Source organism: Pistacia vera, unplaced genomic scaffold, assembly GCF_008641045.1.
Source record: "Pistacia vera cultivar Batoury unplaced genomic scaffold, PisVer_v2 Contig34, whole genome shotgun sequence".
In the NCBI taxonomy this organism is placed as follows: domain Eukaryota; kingdom Viridiplantae; phylum Streptophyta; class Magnoliopsida; order Sapindales; family Anacardiaceae; genus Pistacia; species Pistacia vera.
This window is the reverse complement of record NW_022196157.1, coordinates 112880-127935: the sequence shown is the minus strand read 5'-3', so window position 1 is coordinate 127935 and position 15056 is coordinate 112880. Positions and strand designations below refer to the sequence as shown.

At 32.7% G+C, this 15056-nt stretch overlaps 1 protein-coding gene across 3 annotated transcripts; it reads right to left on the bottom strand.

Annotated features, from left to right (window-relative positions):
- Nucleotides 1-1415: 1415 nt before the first annotated feature.
- LOC116138224 (nucleolar complex protein 2 homolog) lies at nt 1416-6682 on the bottom strand. 3 transcript variants are annotated; one of them, XM_031423941.1, is made up of 14 exons: nt 6547-6682; nt 6320-6446; nt 6021-6081; nt 5698-5806; nt 5577-5616; nt 5366-5460; nt 5078-5146; nt 4211-4741; nt 3605-3907; nt 3114-3437; nt 2685-2891; nt 2146-2235; nt 1968-2065; nt 1416-1886 (listed from the first exon to the last, which is right to left on the bottom strand). In XM_031423941.1, exons 2-14 carry the CDS (start codon nt 6426-6428, stop codon nt 1799-1801), a joined length of 2124 nt encoding a protein of 707 aa, XP_031279801.1. In that variant the 5' UTR covers nt 6429-6446; nt 6547-6682; the 3' UTR covers nt 1416-1798. The 3 variants fall into 3 exon arrangements, with proteins under 3 accessions (XP_031279801.1, XP_031279804.1, XP_031279802.1); XM_031423944.1 differs by having other exon boundaries at nt 1416-1857; XM_031423942.1 differs by having other exon boundaries at nt 6021-6078.
- Between the last annotated feature and the right edge of the window lie 8374 nt (nt 6683-15056).

The window sequence follows — 15056 nt, the reverse complement described above, 5'->3', positions numbered from 1 at the left end:
TTTTTAGGATTTATTTTATACACCTCTTATCGGATATCATAAAAAATCTCGTGTCCTAAGAGTTTATTTTATAATAATTATAAGGTTTTTTTTCTTATAGTTTCCGAAAGCTTTGAGTGCACTTAAGATTAAACGACCCCATAAGAAATATATGAAATAAACCCAAAATTTGTATTTGTTATTATTATGGGTTTCCATATTTCAATATCAGCTTCTTTATAGAAAATTAGAAATTTTCTATATAGATGGTAATTGTTGATGTTTGATTTTAATACCAACGACTTGCACGTACAAAGTGTTAAGAGAGTCTTAGAAATTACACTAATAGATTCATGAGATTTGGAAATGGTGCTGAGATTATATATGATTGCACATAATTAATAGATAGACACGAGGGATTTTTATAGCGGTTCGGATGCTTAAAGTGAATCCTACATCCACTATTATTTTATTATTCTCTGACTATTTCCATAATATTGCATGTAAGACGTACAAAGATGAAGAAATACTTTGTTTACAGAGAAAAATAAGCTCTCATGTGCCTAACTCTCATATGTCTCAGCCTCCCTTTTTACGAAGAGATGTGACCATTTATACACTTTTAAGGTCAATGTAATAAGTACTTTTATAAGTTGTCTTGGCACATAAAGAGCACATCCTCATCTTAAAATGAGATAAGGTTGGTATAAAATATCTTTAAGGTGGTATGAGCTTGATAGCTAGTACACTTTATCTTTCAGGCACTTGTTAAACTGACATCAGTGTATTTTTTTAGGCATAATAGTAATCTTTGATTCTTTATTAATGGAATTTAATGTTCATAATCTTTCAAAAATGCTAAGGTAATATGCATCTTCAGCAACATTAGATTCATTATTTTTTTCCCCCTTATAAAAGTGTAGCTAAATTACACATTACATATCCAACTTCAATTAAAACTTGGAAAAATCTCTTGGTTTTGGTTTTCAAATATGAATCAGAAGGCTTATACTTCTCTCTCAGCATCTTTCTTAATCATCCTTTCAACAATGTTTCTGGTAAGTTTTTTCTCTATCTCAAAAAATAAAAGTTTATTATTGGATTAAAGATTTGAATTAAATTTTTTGTGTGTATTTGGCAGGTGAATCATTGGTTGGCAGGACTTGGAGTTGAAGCCGGTAGCTGCCATCGTGACGAAGACTGTAAATCTGAATGTCCAGAAAGCGGATATTGCAGCGATTTTCGCCTGTGTAATTGCATACAATCTACTCTAAAGCGACCTGAATTTGAAATATCTGAATATGGAACTGAATCTGACGACGATAAGAAGAAATATACGCCACAATGTACTGGTCCACGATGTGCTCGTGATCCCGACTGCTTGGATTGTCCAAACGGTAAGGGAGGCTTATGCGACCTGATACATCGCANAAAAATAAAATAAAATTCATCCACCTCTACTCAGAGATCAACAATACATAAGTTGACAATATGGTGTTCCAAAATTTAATTTCCCTTTTCTAATATCGTAAACAAAATTTTTCCCTTTTGCATATGTATTTCATAATCAGAATAACTTCCACAAGCCTAAATGAGCATTACATCATGCAATACAGTTGCTTTAAGAAATTGCCACCAAAGAAACATCTCAACCTTCTTACTTTCACATCACATGGCATCAAAATTTGATGGTAGGAAGGCATTAACCTTCAAGCTTTTCAATTCTGCCTCGATTTCTATCTCTTCTTTTGTCATTGAACGAGGGGTCTACCTTATTTTTTTTCTCCGGCTGCTCTTCACCATTGGCACTAGCTAGCATCTATGGTGACAGTTGATTGTTGTCCTCTTTTCCTTTTTGATTTCTTCTGCTCAAGGAAACTGCGGCAAAATTGTTACAACTGTAATTACTGCAAAATGCAGCGAAGAGAGAATATCAAAGGTTTCTACTAGGAATAATCAAAGTACAAAATAGGTAAGGTGGGTTGTACCTTATCTTTCCATTCAAAATAAGACTCCCAGAAGCAGCCCTTTCCATGACACTTTTGTAATATTGTGTAAATGGGGCATTGCCACTTTGCTTCTCAAGCTGGCATGGAAAATTCATCAATGTCAGATAAGCCTGTTAGATTTATCGAATCCCAAAATATATTGTTAACACAAACAAACCTGAAGAAATGTTTCAACGGACTGCTGATCTTTCGGTGAAAATGCCACCTCCTCTCTCTTCTTTCGCACAAATTCAATGTTCTGCTCCACCTAACATTGCCAGAAAAAATTTCACAAAAAAATGTTCCCATAATCAGTAGTAAGCTCGTCATGTAATGAAATATCAATTTTCTATTCAATAAGCAATATGATCATAAGATTTAGAACAACCAGCAAAACATGCTATAGAGGAAACTAAAAACTCAAGCTTTTCTACACTTGTCAAGATAGTTTACACAGCTTGGGTTCACCATCAAAATCATTTCGGGAAAGCCTAGATATTTGGAGCTCAACAGTCCATGCCACGGGGCTTTCAGCTCAACATGATATTTCATTCCTTTCCTTTCTTAAGTACCTCACATTGCATTTCTAGAATTATCAATTGGGAGCAAGACAGTAGCAAACAGGTAGGCTGTTTTTGTAACTAGATGTTCTTCTAATGAATTCTTGCCAGGGTAGTGGTATAAGAAAACACTAAATTCATTCATAAGAATTCATACCATATCAACAAAGCGTTTCACAACTCGCCGGAAACTCTCAATAGCAGTTTTTTCGTGAAACTTCCTTAGACGAATGAGTGGAATAGTTGCCAGCTCAGGAAAAGAAATGTTGTAACTCCACTGAGCAAAGTGCACTGAAAGCAGTTCAATGGCAGTAAAAACACACTCTTCTTGGAAGTTTCGGGATTTCAGCAAATGTTTTGGCAACTGCACCATAAATATCAAACATTAGTTTTACCCAAAATACAGGAGATATTTTGCTAGACAGTGTATAGGTTTCAAGGAACAATAGATGATCAATGAAACACATAATCAGAACAGAAAGAGAATAATAACACAATGGTTTCAATTAGATGTGCATGAACCACATAAAGAAATTGGGCAGTAAAATAGAACTTAAATTTCAACATAACATTACTATTTCCTGACCTTCACTGCAGATGAAAAGTTGAAGTCCTTCCCAGGCTTCCCACCCTCCTTTCCTATTTTATATCCCAAAAGATCCAACACCAATGAAGTGACAGGGATGAAAATTCCACTAGCACTAGAGAGATGATTTAACCACTCAACACATTTGCGTCTTAAAGGCAGATATCTTGGTCCTGGAAAAAGTACAGCCACTCCATTTATAATCTGAATGATAATATAAATCAACGGCTGAAGATCATAATCGTGCACATTATGTGATATATAGGTAACCCAGAGATCAATGCAGTTAGTAAACTGCCAACTGCATATCTTCTTCACTGCTTCCTGTTTATAAGCAATAAAAACAAAAAATGATGAAAGCATTCCTCTCCATTATCAAAATTCAAAATAAACTAATTTCTATCAACACCAAATCTAATCAGCAACTGAATAAACTCTGAATTCGACAAAACAGGGAAATTATGTAAAACATGCACAGTGCATCTGCACACCTTCTTCTTTGTTTGTAGACCTAACTGCAGTATCCTAGACATTTTCTGGATGGAAATCATTGCCTTGCTTGATGATTTCTGCAGATCTTGAGAGCACAGCTCAACAAAAGAGTTCCTTAGAAATTGTATGTGTTTGAATAGAGCTGGCTCCACAAATTTGCAGTGACCAATGAAGGCTTTGAACATTTTAATTAAGCAAATATCGAAGAAATCTGAACTAAACACAGAAGACACATCTTGTAAGAGAAGAAAGGAGTGAGATGATAAAATCCCTTCACCAGTTGCCCACAGATGAACCCCAATCTGCATTCAATTCAAAAAGCAAGAAATGAGCTCAAATAGCATAAAATTTAATTGTGATAAAATATATCAATATAAATTCTGGATATAACTATTTCATAAAACTGCAAAACAATCAAGTTCCAAGATATTGCTATTTTCTGTACTGTGCCAATGTGAAAGCCCCATAATATAAAAAGTAAAACTGGTTATAATAACAGTGTAAATACAAAATAACTCATACAAACATCTTGGTTACATATTGATAAGATGTCTAAACTTGATCAAAAATACAATATAAATATACATAATTTCAAATAAAAATACCTTGATGAGTCTGTGCAGTAAAGGAGGAAAAGCAGCAAAAAATACTACAGAAGCTCTAAGCCTGCTTAAGGATAAAGCTAATATCTCAGAGTCTGTAGCCTGATTCAGCATGAACATGGTACTTCTCAAATAAGACTTGATAAGTGGCCTCAGAGTTTTCCATTTTGGAGTATTCTTCAGTTCCAAAATGGTCCCCCTCTTGCTAGATGAGGATGAAATTCCCAGCATCCCACGAAATACATTATCAGCCTCATGAAGCACAAATGTCAATATCTTGCAAAAGGTTTCACTCTCTTGAATTCTACAGCTGGAGCCGGCATCAAGGGCACCAGTTGATTCAGCTCCATAGTGGCATGCAGCTCGATACCCATTTAGTAGACTAATAAGGGCAGGCACACTCTGCTGCTCTTTAATTAGGTTACACCAAGAATTAACAACAGAGTTGGTCAAGAGCTTGTTCTTATGTGAATTTGGGCCATCATCATCCACTGAATTTATGTCATCATTACTTGTCTCATCATCATCTGAATACTGTTATACAGGAAATACGATGAAAATAAACTAATGGAAAAACCAGCAAATTCAGATAAACAAGACTAAATCTGAGGATTTAAATACCAAATTCTTAGTATTAAAAAAAAAAAAAAAAAAAAATCAATCTTCACAATTGCAAAAATGTGGTTAAATCCATTGCAAGGATAATATACTTTTCAAAGATGCGGAAAATCTGAAGATAAAGCTACCTAGTACATATATACCACAAAGTTATAAAAACAGTCACATTTGAACACAAGTAATACACAGTCCAGACAGTTATTTCATTGAGATATCATTCTCAAGACAGAAAAAACATCTTGAGTAACTTACAGCATCTTCATTTCTGGATGATTTGAGACCCCTATCATGACTTTCCAAAAACCTTGAAAATTCTGGATCCTGAAATTTTCCAAGTAAAATTGCTTCATCAAATAAATGAAAATATCTGCAAGCGGACACTCAGATTAAAAGGAGAAACACCTTATCAAGATCAATCACCTAATTCACAAAACCTTGAGGCAAACTCTAAATACAATAAGGCTCCTGGTTTTAATTCATAAACAATCATATATCTGAGGTCCATCCCCAGAAAATTGACATTTTGATTGATCCTCTTACCTTTTTTTTCAGTCTTTCCAATTTTTTCATTTTACTCTCCAGTTCTGAAAGAATTTCTTGGTTCTGCACAGATGACTCCATACCAGCTCCGTTCTCTGTATATGAATTAATTTACAAATTTTAACAAAAAGATGATCAAAGGAAAAGAAGAAATAGATGATGCCTGAAAACTTTAAAACACAAGTTGCACAAGCAGTAATAGTGTATTCACCTTCCAGATGACTTTCAGCTACATATGTATCACTTGAGTCCTGGTCATAAAGTATTAAGATTAATACCAGAGGAATCAAAGAAAACATTAACAACAAGTTCATGTATGATAGGTTTCAAACCTCTAAAAGATATCCATCACTGCCTGAATCATCTCCGTCGACGTCACTATCGTCTTCACTAAATATTTCATCAAGGGATGTGTCCTCAATATCCATACCTTCATGGTTTCTGAAAAGAAAATTGAGATTTTTCAAATAAATGGTTCAAGGCCAATACATACAACTCTGAAATAAATTCTTCTAAGAAATCATACCACATGCCATGGTACATACATATTTCCAATGACAACAACATACAATAATCAAAGAAAAATAAAAACAAAACAAAAGGAGAGACAAATTGAAAGTCAAATAATTGAGTAGTTGCAATTTCAAAATTTTACCTTCTATTAGATAATTCTCGCGCCTCTTCTTCTTTGTTTTCAGCTGCATCCCTCTCATCTTCTACACAAATCGAATTACAAGCAACATTACCAATAAATTACTTTAATCAAGCTCAAATTTAACCAGAGCTTGTATTTTTTTATAATAAATACTCATGAACTAATCCACTACTTCAAACGAGCTAGAATGAACTTTAACAATAAATTGCACTATAAGTTCACGTTAGCATTTAATTAGACGTTCCAAAACTTAGAACTAATTAAAAATGAATATAACAAAGAAAAAAAAAAAACCTTACTTTTAGAAGCTTTCTTCTTGAACATAGACTTATTCTTTCGCTTTCTTTTTAACACAGACTGCAGATTCTTCTTGGCGAACTTCCTTGCTTTCTTCCCGAGTTTTCCCATTTTTTTTATCGAAAAACCCTAAAAAAAATAATTAAGTACTAAAATTGAATCGAAATCATTCGATTATCAAGCAAGAAAATAATCACCAGCAGTGAAGAGAGAGATAGAGTTTGCTTACCGGCTAGAGTAGCTGGCAACTGCTCGTTGTGAAAACGGGAAGTGGTTAAAGTGAAATATCCAAAAGTACGGGGGACTTACACGTAATTAACAAAAGGAAGTTGAGGTTCGGCGATTAGTTCACTTCATGGAAAGTTCAAAACCCCAGGGTTTTGGTTTAGAGAGAGAAGACTGCCAAGGCATTCAGAAAAGTCATAGGGCTATTTCAGTAATTTCTTCAGCGGGTCGGACTACTGGTTGGGCTGGGGAAAGATTTGATTTTGGGCTTGTCATTTGTCAATGGCTTCACATGTGTAATTAAATTGGTAATATTTTTTACTGTAATTATTAATTAAATCAATAAAACGAGAATAAAAAAATAAATGAGTGGAGCAATCTTCTTCCCCACAGAGCTTTAAGGAGCCTTTTATTAAAAGGCCAATCAAATTCAAATTTAATTAAAAAGTCATGTAGTTTGAAAGTGTTAAGTAAATAACTTTATTATTGATTAAGGTTAATTAAACATGATTAGTGGTTAATTAAGATTAATGAAGTATTGTGTAATCTTTTAAAAATTACAATATGTCCCCAAAGAGCTGAAATTCTTGTAAACAAACCCAAATACCTTCTTCTTCTTCCTCCTGCCGTTAACGCATCCCTCCCCTAATTGTTGTTTCTTCTAAGCTTCGTCTACATCTTCTTCTTTTTGTACATCTTCTTCTTCCTCCTTCATGTACGTTTTCTTCTTCCTGCCATTAACATCTTCTCCATCACAGATTCTCCTCCTCCTCTTGACATTTCGTTCAGGTATGTGTATCTTCCCTTTCCATTTTATATTTTGATTTACAAAGATTTAATAATGGATTAGGTTTGGGTTACAATTTTGATTTAGTTGTTTTGGTTGTTGGGTTGTGTTTGATGTAATGCAAGTTAAAATGAGTGAAATTTGTTGAATATTTTATTGCATTGTGGGTAGCTGGGAGTGGTAACACCGATTGTAGATGGAGATGACTGAAAATGTGTTATGGAAATGATAGATCGCTTAAGCGATCTGGTGTATCACTTAAGCGATCTGGTATATTTGATATAATGCAGCAGATCGTAGATCGCTTAAGCGATTAGGTATATGGCAGAAGATCGTTTAAGTGATATGCTATAAGTCTGGTATATGACAGCAGATCGCTTAAGCGATCTGCTATAAGTCTGGTGTATGGCAATAGATCGCTTAAGCGATCAGGTAAATGACAGAAGATCACTTAAGCGATCAGGCTCGTTTAAGCGATCTAGTAAACAATATACTAGATTGCTTAAGCGATACACTAAATCGCTCAAACGATTCTGCAGATGCTTTTTAAAATCTTTCAACCCTTAATACATTAGTTAATACTATTTTTTTTTCTTGCATTATAGGTACTTGGCTATTATTAGACATGAGACAAGTTGTTTTGGGTGTTGAATATTTTGGTGAGTGGGCGGAGGAAGAAAGTTGCTGGAAGTGGATTGGGAAGAGCAAAGAAGTTATACCAATTGCTGTGAGCACAGAGGTTAGTTTTGATGAGTTGATTGATGAAATAATTAGAATAGGTGATTTAAGTTGCTCACATAGTGATATAGTTGTGAAGTATGTTTTAAGCAGAGTTCCTAAACATTATAAGGTACCTCCTATTATATTAAAGTTGGATGAATGTGTGAAGTTATATATGTTTGATATGGGTGATAATGGTTCGAGGCTGATTTTAAGGGTTTCTTTTGTAGATAAACCGTTGGAAGTTGGTTCAAAGGAAGGGGATAACGAGGAAGTTGGGGGAGAGAATGCTTGTTTTAATTTGAACTACGAGGGCATTGATTTCTTAGTTGAAAAATCAAGAGTAAGTGGTGATTTGGGTGGTAAGGAGGACACTATAGAAGAGGTTGGTCATGTGCGGCAGAATGAAAATGTTGAGGAGGAGGACCCCATACATGTTCCCATAGATATAGAGATTCCTTTAAATACATATTATGCAGAAGGTGTAGTTTGTGAGGAAGAGAACACTATGATCCTTTATACAAGTTCAGAGGGGGCAATTGCAGGTAGTAGTGAATCAGCTCATGTTTTTACGGATAGATCAGAGTTACGCATAAGGTATTTATTTGACAACAAAGAGGAAGTAGTGAGGAAGCTAAAACTTATTGACGTGAAAGGTAATTTTGAGTTCATCACCAAAAAGTCTAATTCATCAGTTGTGACGGTTGCATGTCGTGACTGAAAGTGCAAGTGGCGGGTTTATTGTAGAAGGTTGGCGGAGTTTGGAAAATTTATTGTTAGCACATATACCTGTGAGTACACATGTGGTTTAAGACATATTTCAGGTGAGCATCAACAAGCCTCCGCTGATGTTATTGGACTATTTGTCAAAAGTCAGTTCATTGAAGAGAAAGATCTATCTCCTAAAGACATTTAGAGACTTGTGCGCACAGAGTTAGGATGTGCTGTTAGTTATTGGAAATGCTGGAAAGGGAGACAACATGCACAAGATTTTGTGAGGGGCACGCTGTAGCATGGGTATGCAGTATTAGAAGCGTACCATTATATGCTCGAGTTGACAAACCAAGATAGCAAGACGGCTTTGAAGTGGGACAAGAATATGAAGTTTAAATATTTTTTTGTTGCTTACGGTTCTGCTATAAGGGGTTTTGTAAACATGAGAAAGGTGTTGACTGTTGATAGTTGCTTTTTTACGGGAAAGTATGGAGGTACATTGTTGGTGGCCACTGCACAGGACAACGAGAATCACACATATCCCGTTGCATAGTGTGTGGTTGACTTTGAGAACGACAAGTTGTGGACTTGATTTTTTTAGCAATTACGTACGATAATGCCTGACATTGACGAGTTGTGTATAACATCCGATAGACACAACTCTATAAAGAAAGGGATTGCCACTATTTACCCTCAAGCACATCACCGATTCTGTATAAGGCACCTTCGTGAGGACATAAAACAAAAGTTTAAGTGTGCTGGCCTCCTTCAGACATACTATATGGCAGCAAAAACTTATCAAGTTGATGAGTTCGAGGAGCACTTCCGGCAAATCCAAATCAAGGATGATAGAATTGCTAAGTATCTTAAGCATGATGTTCGTTTCGAGTAATGGAGTAGAGCTTACTTTCCTAGAAGAAGTTTTGATGTCATGACCACGAATATAGCCGAGTCCATAAATTCGAAGTTGTCAATAGAAAGAGAGTTTCCAATAGTTGCCCTTTTTTATGTAATCCAGAGGACATTGTCACGGTGGTTCCATGAGCGTCATATGGAGTCGGATAATTTTACCACAACTCTTGTTTCGTCAGTTGAAAAATTATTGCGAGAACGTATGGAACTGTCAAATGTATTGTTTGCCTATCCTCTTAATGCTCAAGAGTTCACCGTGCGTAGCTATGGTTCGGATGCCCTGGTTAACCTTTTTAGTAAAACTTGCAGTTGTAAAGTGCTTGACATTCAACGTTTACTTTGTCCTCATACACTAGCAACATTGAAACACCAACGGAAACCGGATTTTACATGGAACTTTGCTACCCTCTCTATATGACAAATCACTACATGCTGACTTATTTGGAAACGATATATCCAGTTCCTCTAAAAGAGCAGTAGGTGGTGCCGCTAGAGTTGGTTCACATTATCATCCATTCGCCATTCAAGAAAATAGAAAAGCAAAGAAAAAGAGTTAAGCGATCAGCCTTTGAGGTTCCCCAGAGAATGAATAGGTGCTCAATTTGCAAGCAAAATGGCCACAAAAGAAGTAGTTGCCAGAATCGATCACATGCAGATCCAAAAGATTAAGTTCGAATTGATCAGTAGCAAGAAAGCAAGCAATCTGCAAATAAGATCAGATCGTTAAAGTGACATAAGATCGCTATCTGTAGATTGTTTAAGCGATTTGCTGCTCAGGTCCACTAGATCGCTTCAGCGACGTAAGGTCACTTAAGTGATCTTTTCTTATATGCATATCTGACAAGCAGATTGCTTAAGCAACGAAAGATCGCTTAAGCGATCTGATGAAGTTTTTATATTTCTCTTTTGTGGTGCATTAAACTGATTTTCTATTCTTGTATTTCCAGCTATGTCATCAAGAAGAATGATGAAATCGAGAGAGTTGCCAAAGCCAACCGTTGAAGAGTTGTTGTTTTCAATTTTTTATGTTTTAAATTTTATTGTTACCTTGAATAAATCATCCTTTATAATGTATTACATCAAATTAATTATTTTTCATTTTCATCAATTTTAAAAAGGGGTTTAAGTTAGTAAAATTTGCATATTACCTTTAAACAGCACTGATAGCTGCCCAAAGAAGCAAGACAAGCAAAATTAATATTATTAACATCATTGTCGTATCAAGACAATTAATCAATCAATCAATTTACTGAATTAGTCACGAGTTAGGCAATACATATTTTTTCCAGTTTTTCTCTTGAATTTTAACAAACTAAAATCACTAACACATATTAATTCCTTATTTTCTCCTAAATTTGACAACCTAATTGCATCAACACATTAATGCCATGTAACAAGAATACTAAATAAACTCAAACTCAAACCCAAAAAAGGGAGAGAAATGCTGAATTGCTTTTGTAATAATCTGAAATGTGTCAATTACAACATTATATACAACAAATAAATCTCCTATATACACCTAAAACAAAAGTAGGGCCGGTAGCCTCCATCCCTCCTCTTAATCATTCTCTTCAACCACTTCCCTATCCTCTAAAATTATCCAGCACACCTTTAGCATCAGCATCAGCACCACAACCCAAGTAACAACAGCCTGACGCCTAATAACACTAGCTGATCCAATTCAAGACAATCCAATTATTCAAGACAACCCAATTATTTAAGATAACCCAATAAGACAACATCACATAAACTACAAAATTCTAAGTCCAACTTCTATACCTTTTGATGTCAGCATCAACAATGACTTGGATTGGTTTCTGGTCAGTCAAAAGGGATCCATAAGCCCATGGAAGCACTGAACAGCCCAGCGTTCCTGACAGTTGTTCATTATTTCGTCATTCAAGTCGTCCATCGAGGTGTTGGTCATGTCAAATTCGATAAATTTCAGTGCATATGCCCCCCAATCAGCACTAGTACTAGGGGTGAGCGGTTTCAGGTACCCTATATTTTTTGGGGGAACCAGAACCGGAACCGCACAGTGCAGGTTCTTCAATTTAAGGAACCGAAACCTAAAATGCAGGTTCCGGTTCCTTTCCGGGGTACCCTATAAAAAATCAATTACCCCCCTAACAAATTTTTATTATTCATTCATTTGTGTCTAATGTAACTCATAACCTGTAATCTCTAAACAACACTTGAATTCAATCAATTCATCACAATTCACATACAATTCGTCAATCAAAACCAAAACACAAACAATTATTCATCACAAGTCACAATTCACATAAAATAACTTCACCAAAATCATTTAAACAAACAACAACATAGAAAGTTAGAAACTATCACCAAGTTTTTTTATCTCCCACTAATTTCAATCACTACAATTATAAAACTACAAAACAACCCAAAAAGCATAACATGAGTACATGACCCATGTCTAATGCTCCAAATGGATGGATGTTCCTCGTCAAGTGATTGAAGTCCAATCATTTCTACAAATAAACACAAGAAAATCAATTACAATTTTACTGAAGTGAACATCAAATACAAATATATTAATTCTTCTCCATTGTATCCTGCCCAAAACATAGACAAGTAATATTAATCTTTATTTTTATGCATATACATGCACACAGCAGTATCAGGTCAGATAGGTCAAGTATTACAAAAGATTAAGCTTCGCCTAATTAACGCCCATTTAGAGAAATGGAAGTGCATATTGTAAAACAAATTAATCCCTAATGTTCTTAAAAAACAGTTCAACTACAAACTCTTATTTTCAGAAACAACAATTGTATCAACATATTGTAAATAAACACCCTTAGTTTCTATAAGGAATTCCCTTTTCCAAAACAAAGACAAATTTAAGGAACTTATGATTTGTACATGCTTAAAATATAAGTCCAACGGCACCTTAGAAATTGACTTGTCTGCATAAAAATATTAATAAAATTAAGCATGAGAAAAAGAAAGCACCATAATAATGAAGTTATTTAAACCATTTAGTTAAGTATTGAGATTATTAAAAACAAAAATTAAGCACATACTGTAAAGGAATTTTATAAATGACAGAGACTTGCAATCTATAGACTATAGGCATGAATAACCAACTCTCACTCTTCAGCCACTCACTCGCCATCTCTCCCTCTTTCTTCAAAATGAAGACCCGGTAACTCAACTCTACTAATGTTATTATTAAATTAACTCTCACCCAATTGGAACTGCTACAATTTGCAACTGTTGTGCGCAAATCAATTGTACTCTGCTGCAATTTGCAACAGCAGCTTGCAACTACTGTAAATTGCAGCAGACATGCACCTTCAATCTAAGTAATAAAATTCAATCATACATAGCAATCAATCATAATTCATACATAGCATTGTGCTTCGTTTCATATCACGCAGATACGCACCTTCAATCTAAGTAAATGCCGCGAAGAATCAACACTTGAAGTTCCAGAAAAGTAGAAAACACAAGAGAAGAAGACGGCATAAAGAATGGAGAAGAACCAGAAAAGTAGACAAACAGAGAAGAAGACGGCAGAGTTGCAGAGGCCAGAGAGAATGGAGAAGAGGAGAATTTGTCAATTTGAGACCTATCGAATTGGGCATTTTGCTTTGTTTTTGAAATGTAAAATACAAAGATACCCCATTCTTTATACTAATTTCTAACATTGCCAGTGGTCTATTATGAAGTTAAATAAATTACTAAAAGGGTAAATTTGAGTGATAAAAGGAGCACTAATATAACATCTTGATCTAAATCTTTTGCTATAATAAAAGTGTTTTTAATGCAAAAATTTTGTGTACAAACATGAGCATTAGATAATTTATAATTAATGTTAATTGTGACCATTGCTCCACAATATAATTAATTAATTGTTAATCATTTAATAAGTATTGTATATTGTTTAATAGAATGTATAATTAATTAATAATCATACCATAATTTATAATATAATGTTATAATTAATAATTTATAATCATTTGATTAAGTATTGTGTAAATTAGTAAATTAATAATGTTATAAATAATGTCATAATCAATAAGTAATCATTTAATTATGTAATGTTATATTTATTATATGATCATACTTTAATAGTATAATGTAATGTATAAGAATTAAGTAACCATAATCTAAATCTATAATTAATATTATAATTAATTAAATTTCAAATCATTGATTAATATACTAATGTTTATATGGAATGTATATGATTAAGTAATCATATCATAAATATATAAGGTAATATTATAATTAATTAAAATTTTAATCGTTAATTAGTAATGAATAATATAGTAAATTACTATGTTTTAATGTAATGTTTAATATTCATAACTTAAGTAATTATGTAATCATTTAACTATGTAATGTATAATTAAAATGTGATCATAATATAATGTATATAATTATTATTTAATTTAATTAAGTAATTATTTAACTATTGTTATGTTTAATTAATGTTTATAATGAAATGTTTATAAGGTAATGTTATAATTAATTAAATTTCTTATCATTTAATTAAGTATTGTGCAATGTATGTAGTAATACTAATTACTAATGTTTAAAACATAATATCATAACTCATAATCAATTAAGTAATCATTTAATTATATAATGTTATATAATTATAGATCATATTATAATAGTATGATTAATGTTTAATAAATTAAGTAATCATACTATAAACTCTATAATTTAATATTATAATTAATTAAATTTCAAATCATTTGATTATATACTAATGTTTATAATGGAATTATAATGATTAAGTAATCATATTAAAAATAAAGGTAATGGTATAATAATTAAATTTTTAATGTTTAATTAAATAATGCAATAATATAGTAATTACTAAGTTATAATGTAATGTTATAAATTCATAACTAATTAAGTAATATAATCATTAACTATGTAATGCTATAATTAAGTAAGTGATCATAATTAAGTAATTAATAAATTATATTCAATTGAGTAATTATTTAATTATAAGTAATGCTTAATTAATGTTATAATGAAATGTTTATAAGATAATGTTATAATTAATTAAATTTCTTATCATTTAATTAGTATTGTACTAATGTTAGTAGTAAATTACTAATTACTAAGTTTAAAACATAATATCATAACTCATAATCAATTAAGAATCATTTAATTATAAATAATTAATTATATGATCATACTATAATAGTATAATGTAATGTTATAATGAATTAAGTAAAATACTATAAATCTAATTTAATTATAATTAATTAAATTTCAAATCATTTGATAATATACTAATGTTTATAATGGATATTATAATTGATTAAGTAATATATCATAAATATATAAGGTAATGTTATATTAATTAAATTTTAATCGTTTAATTTAAGTAATAA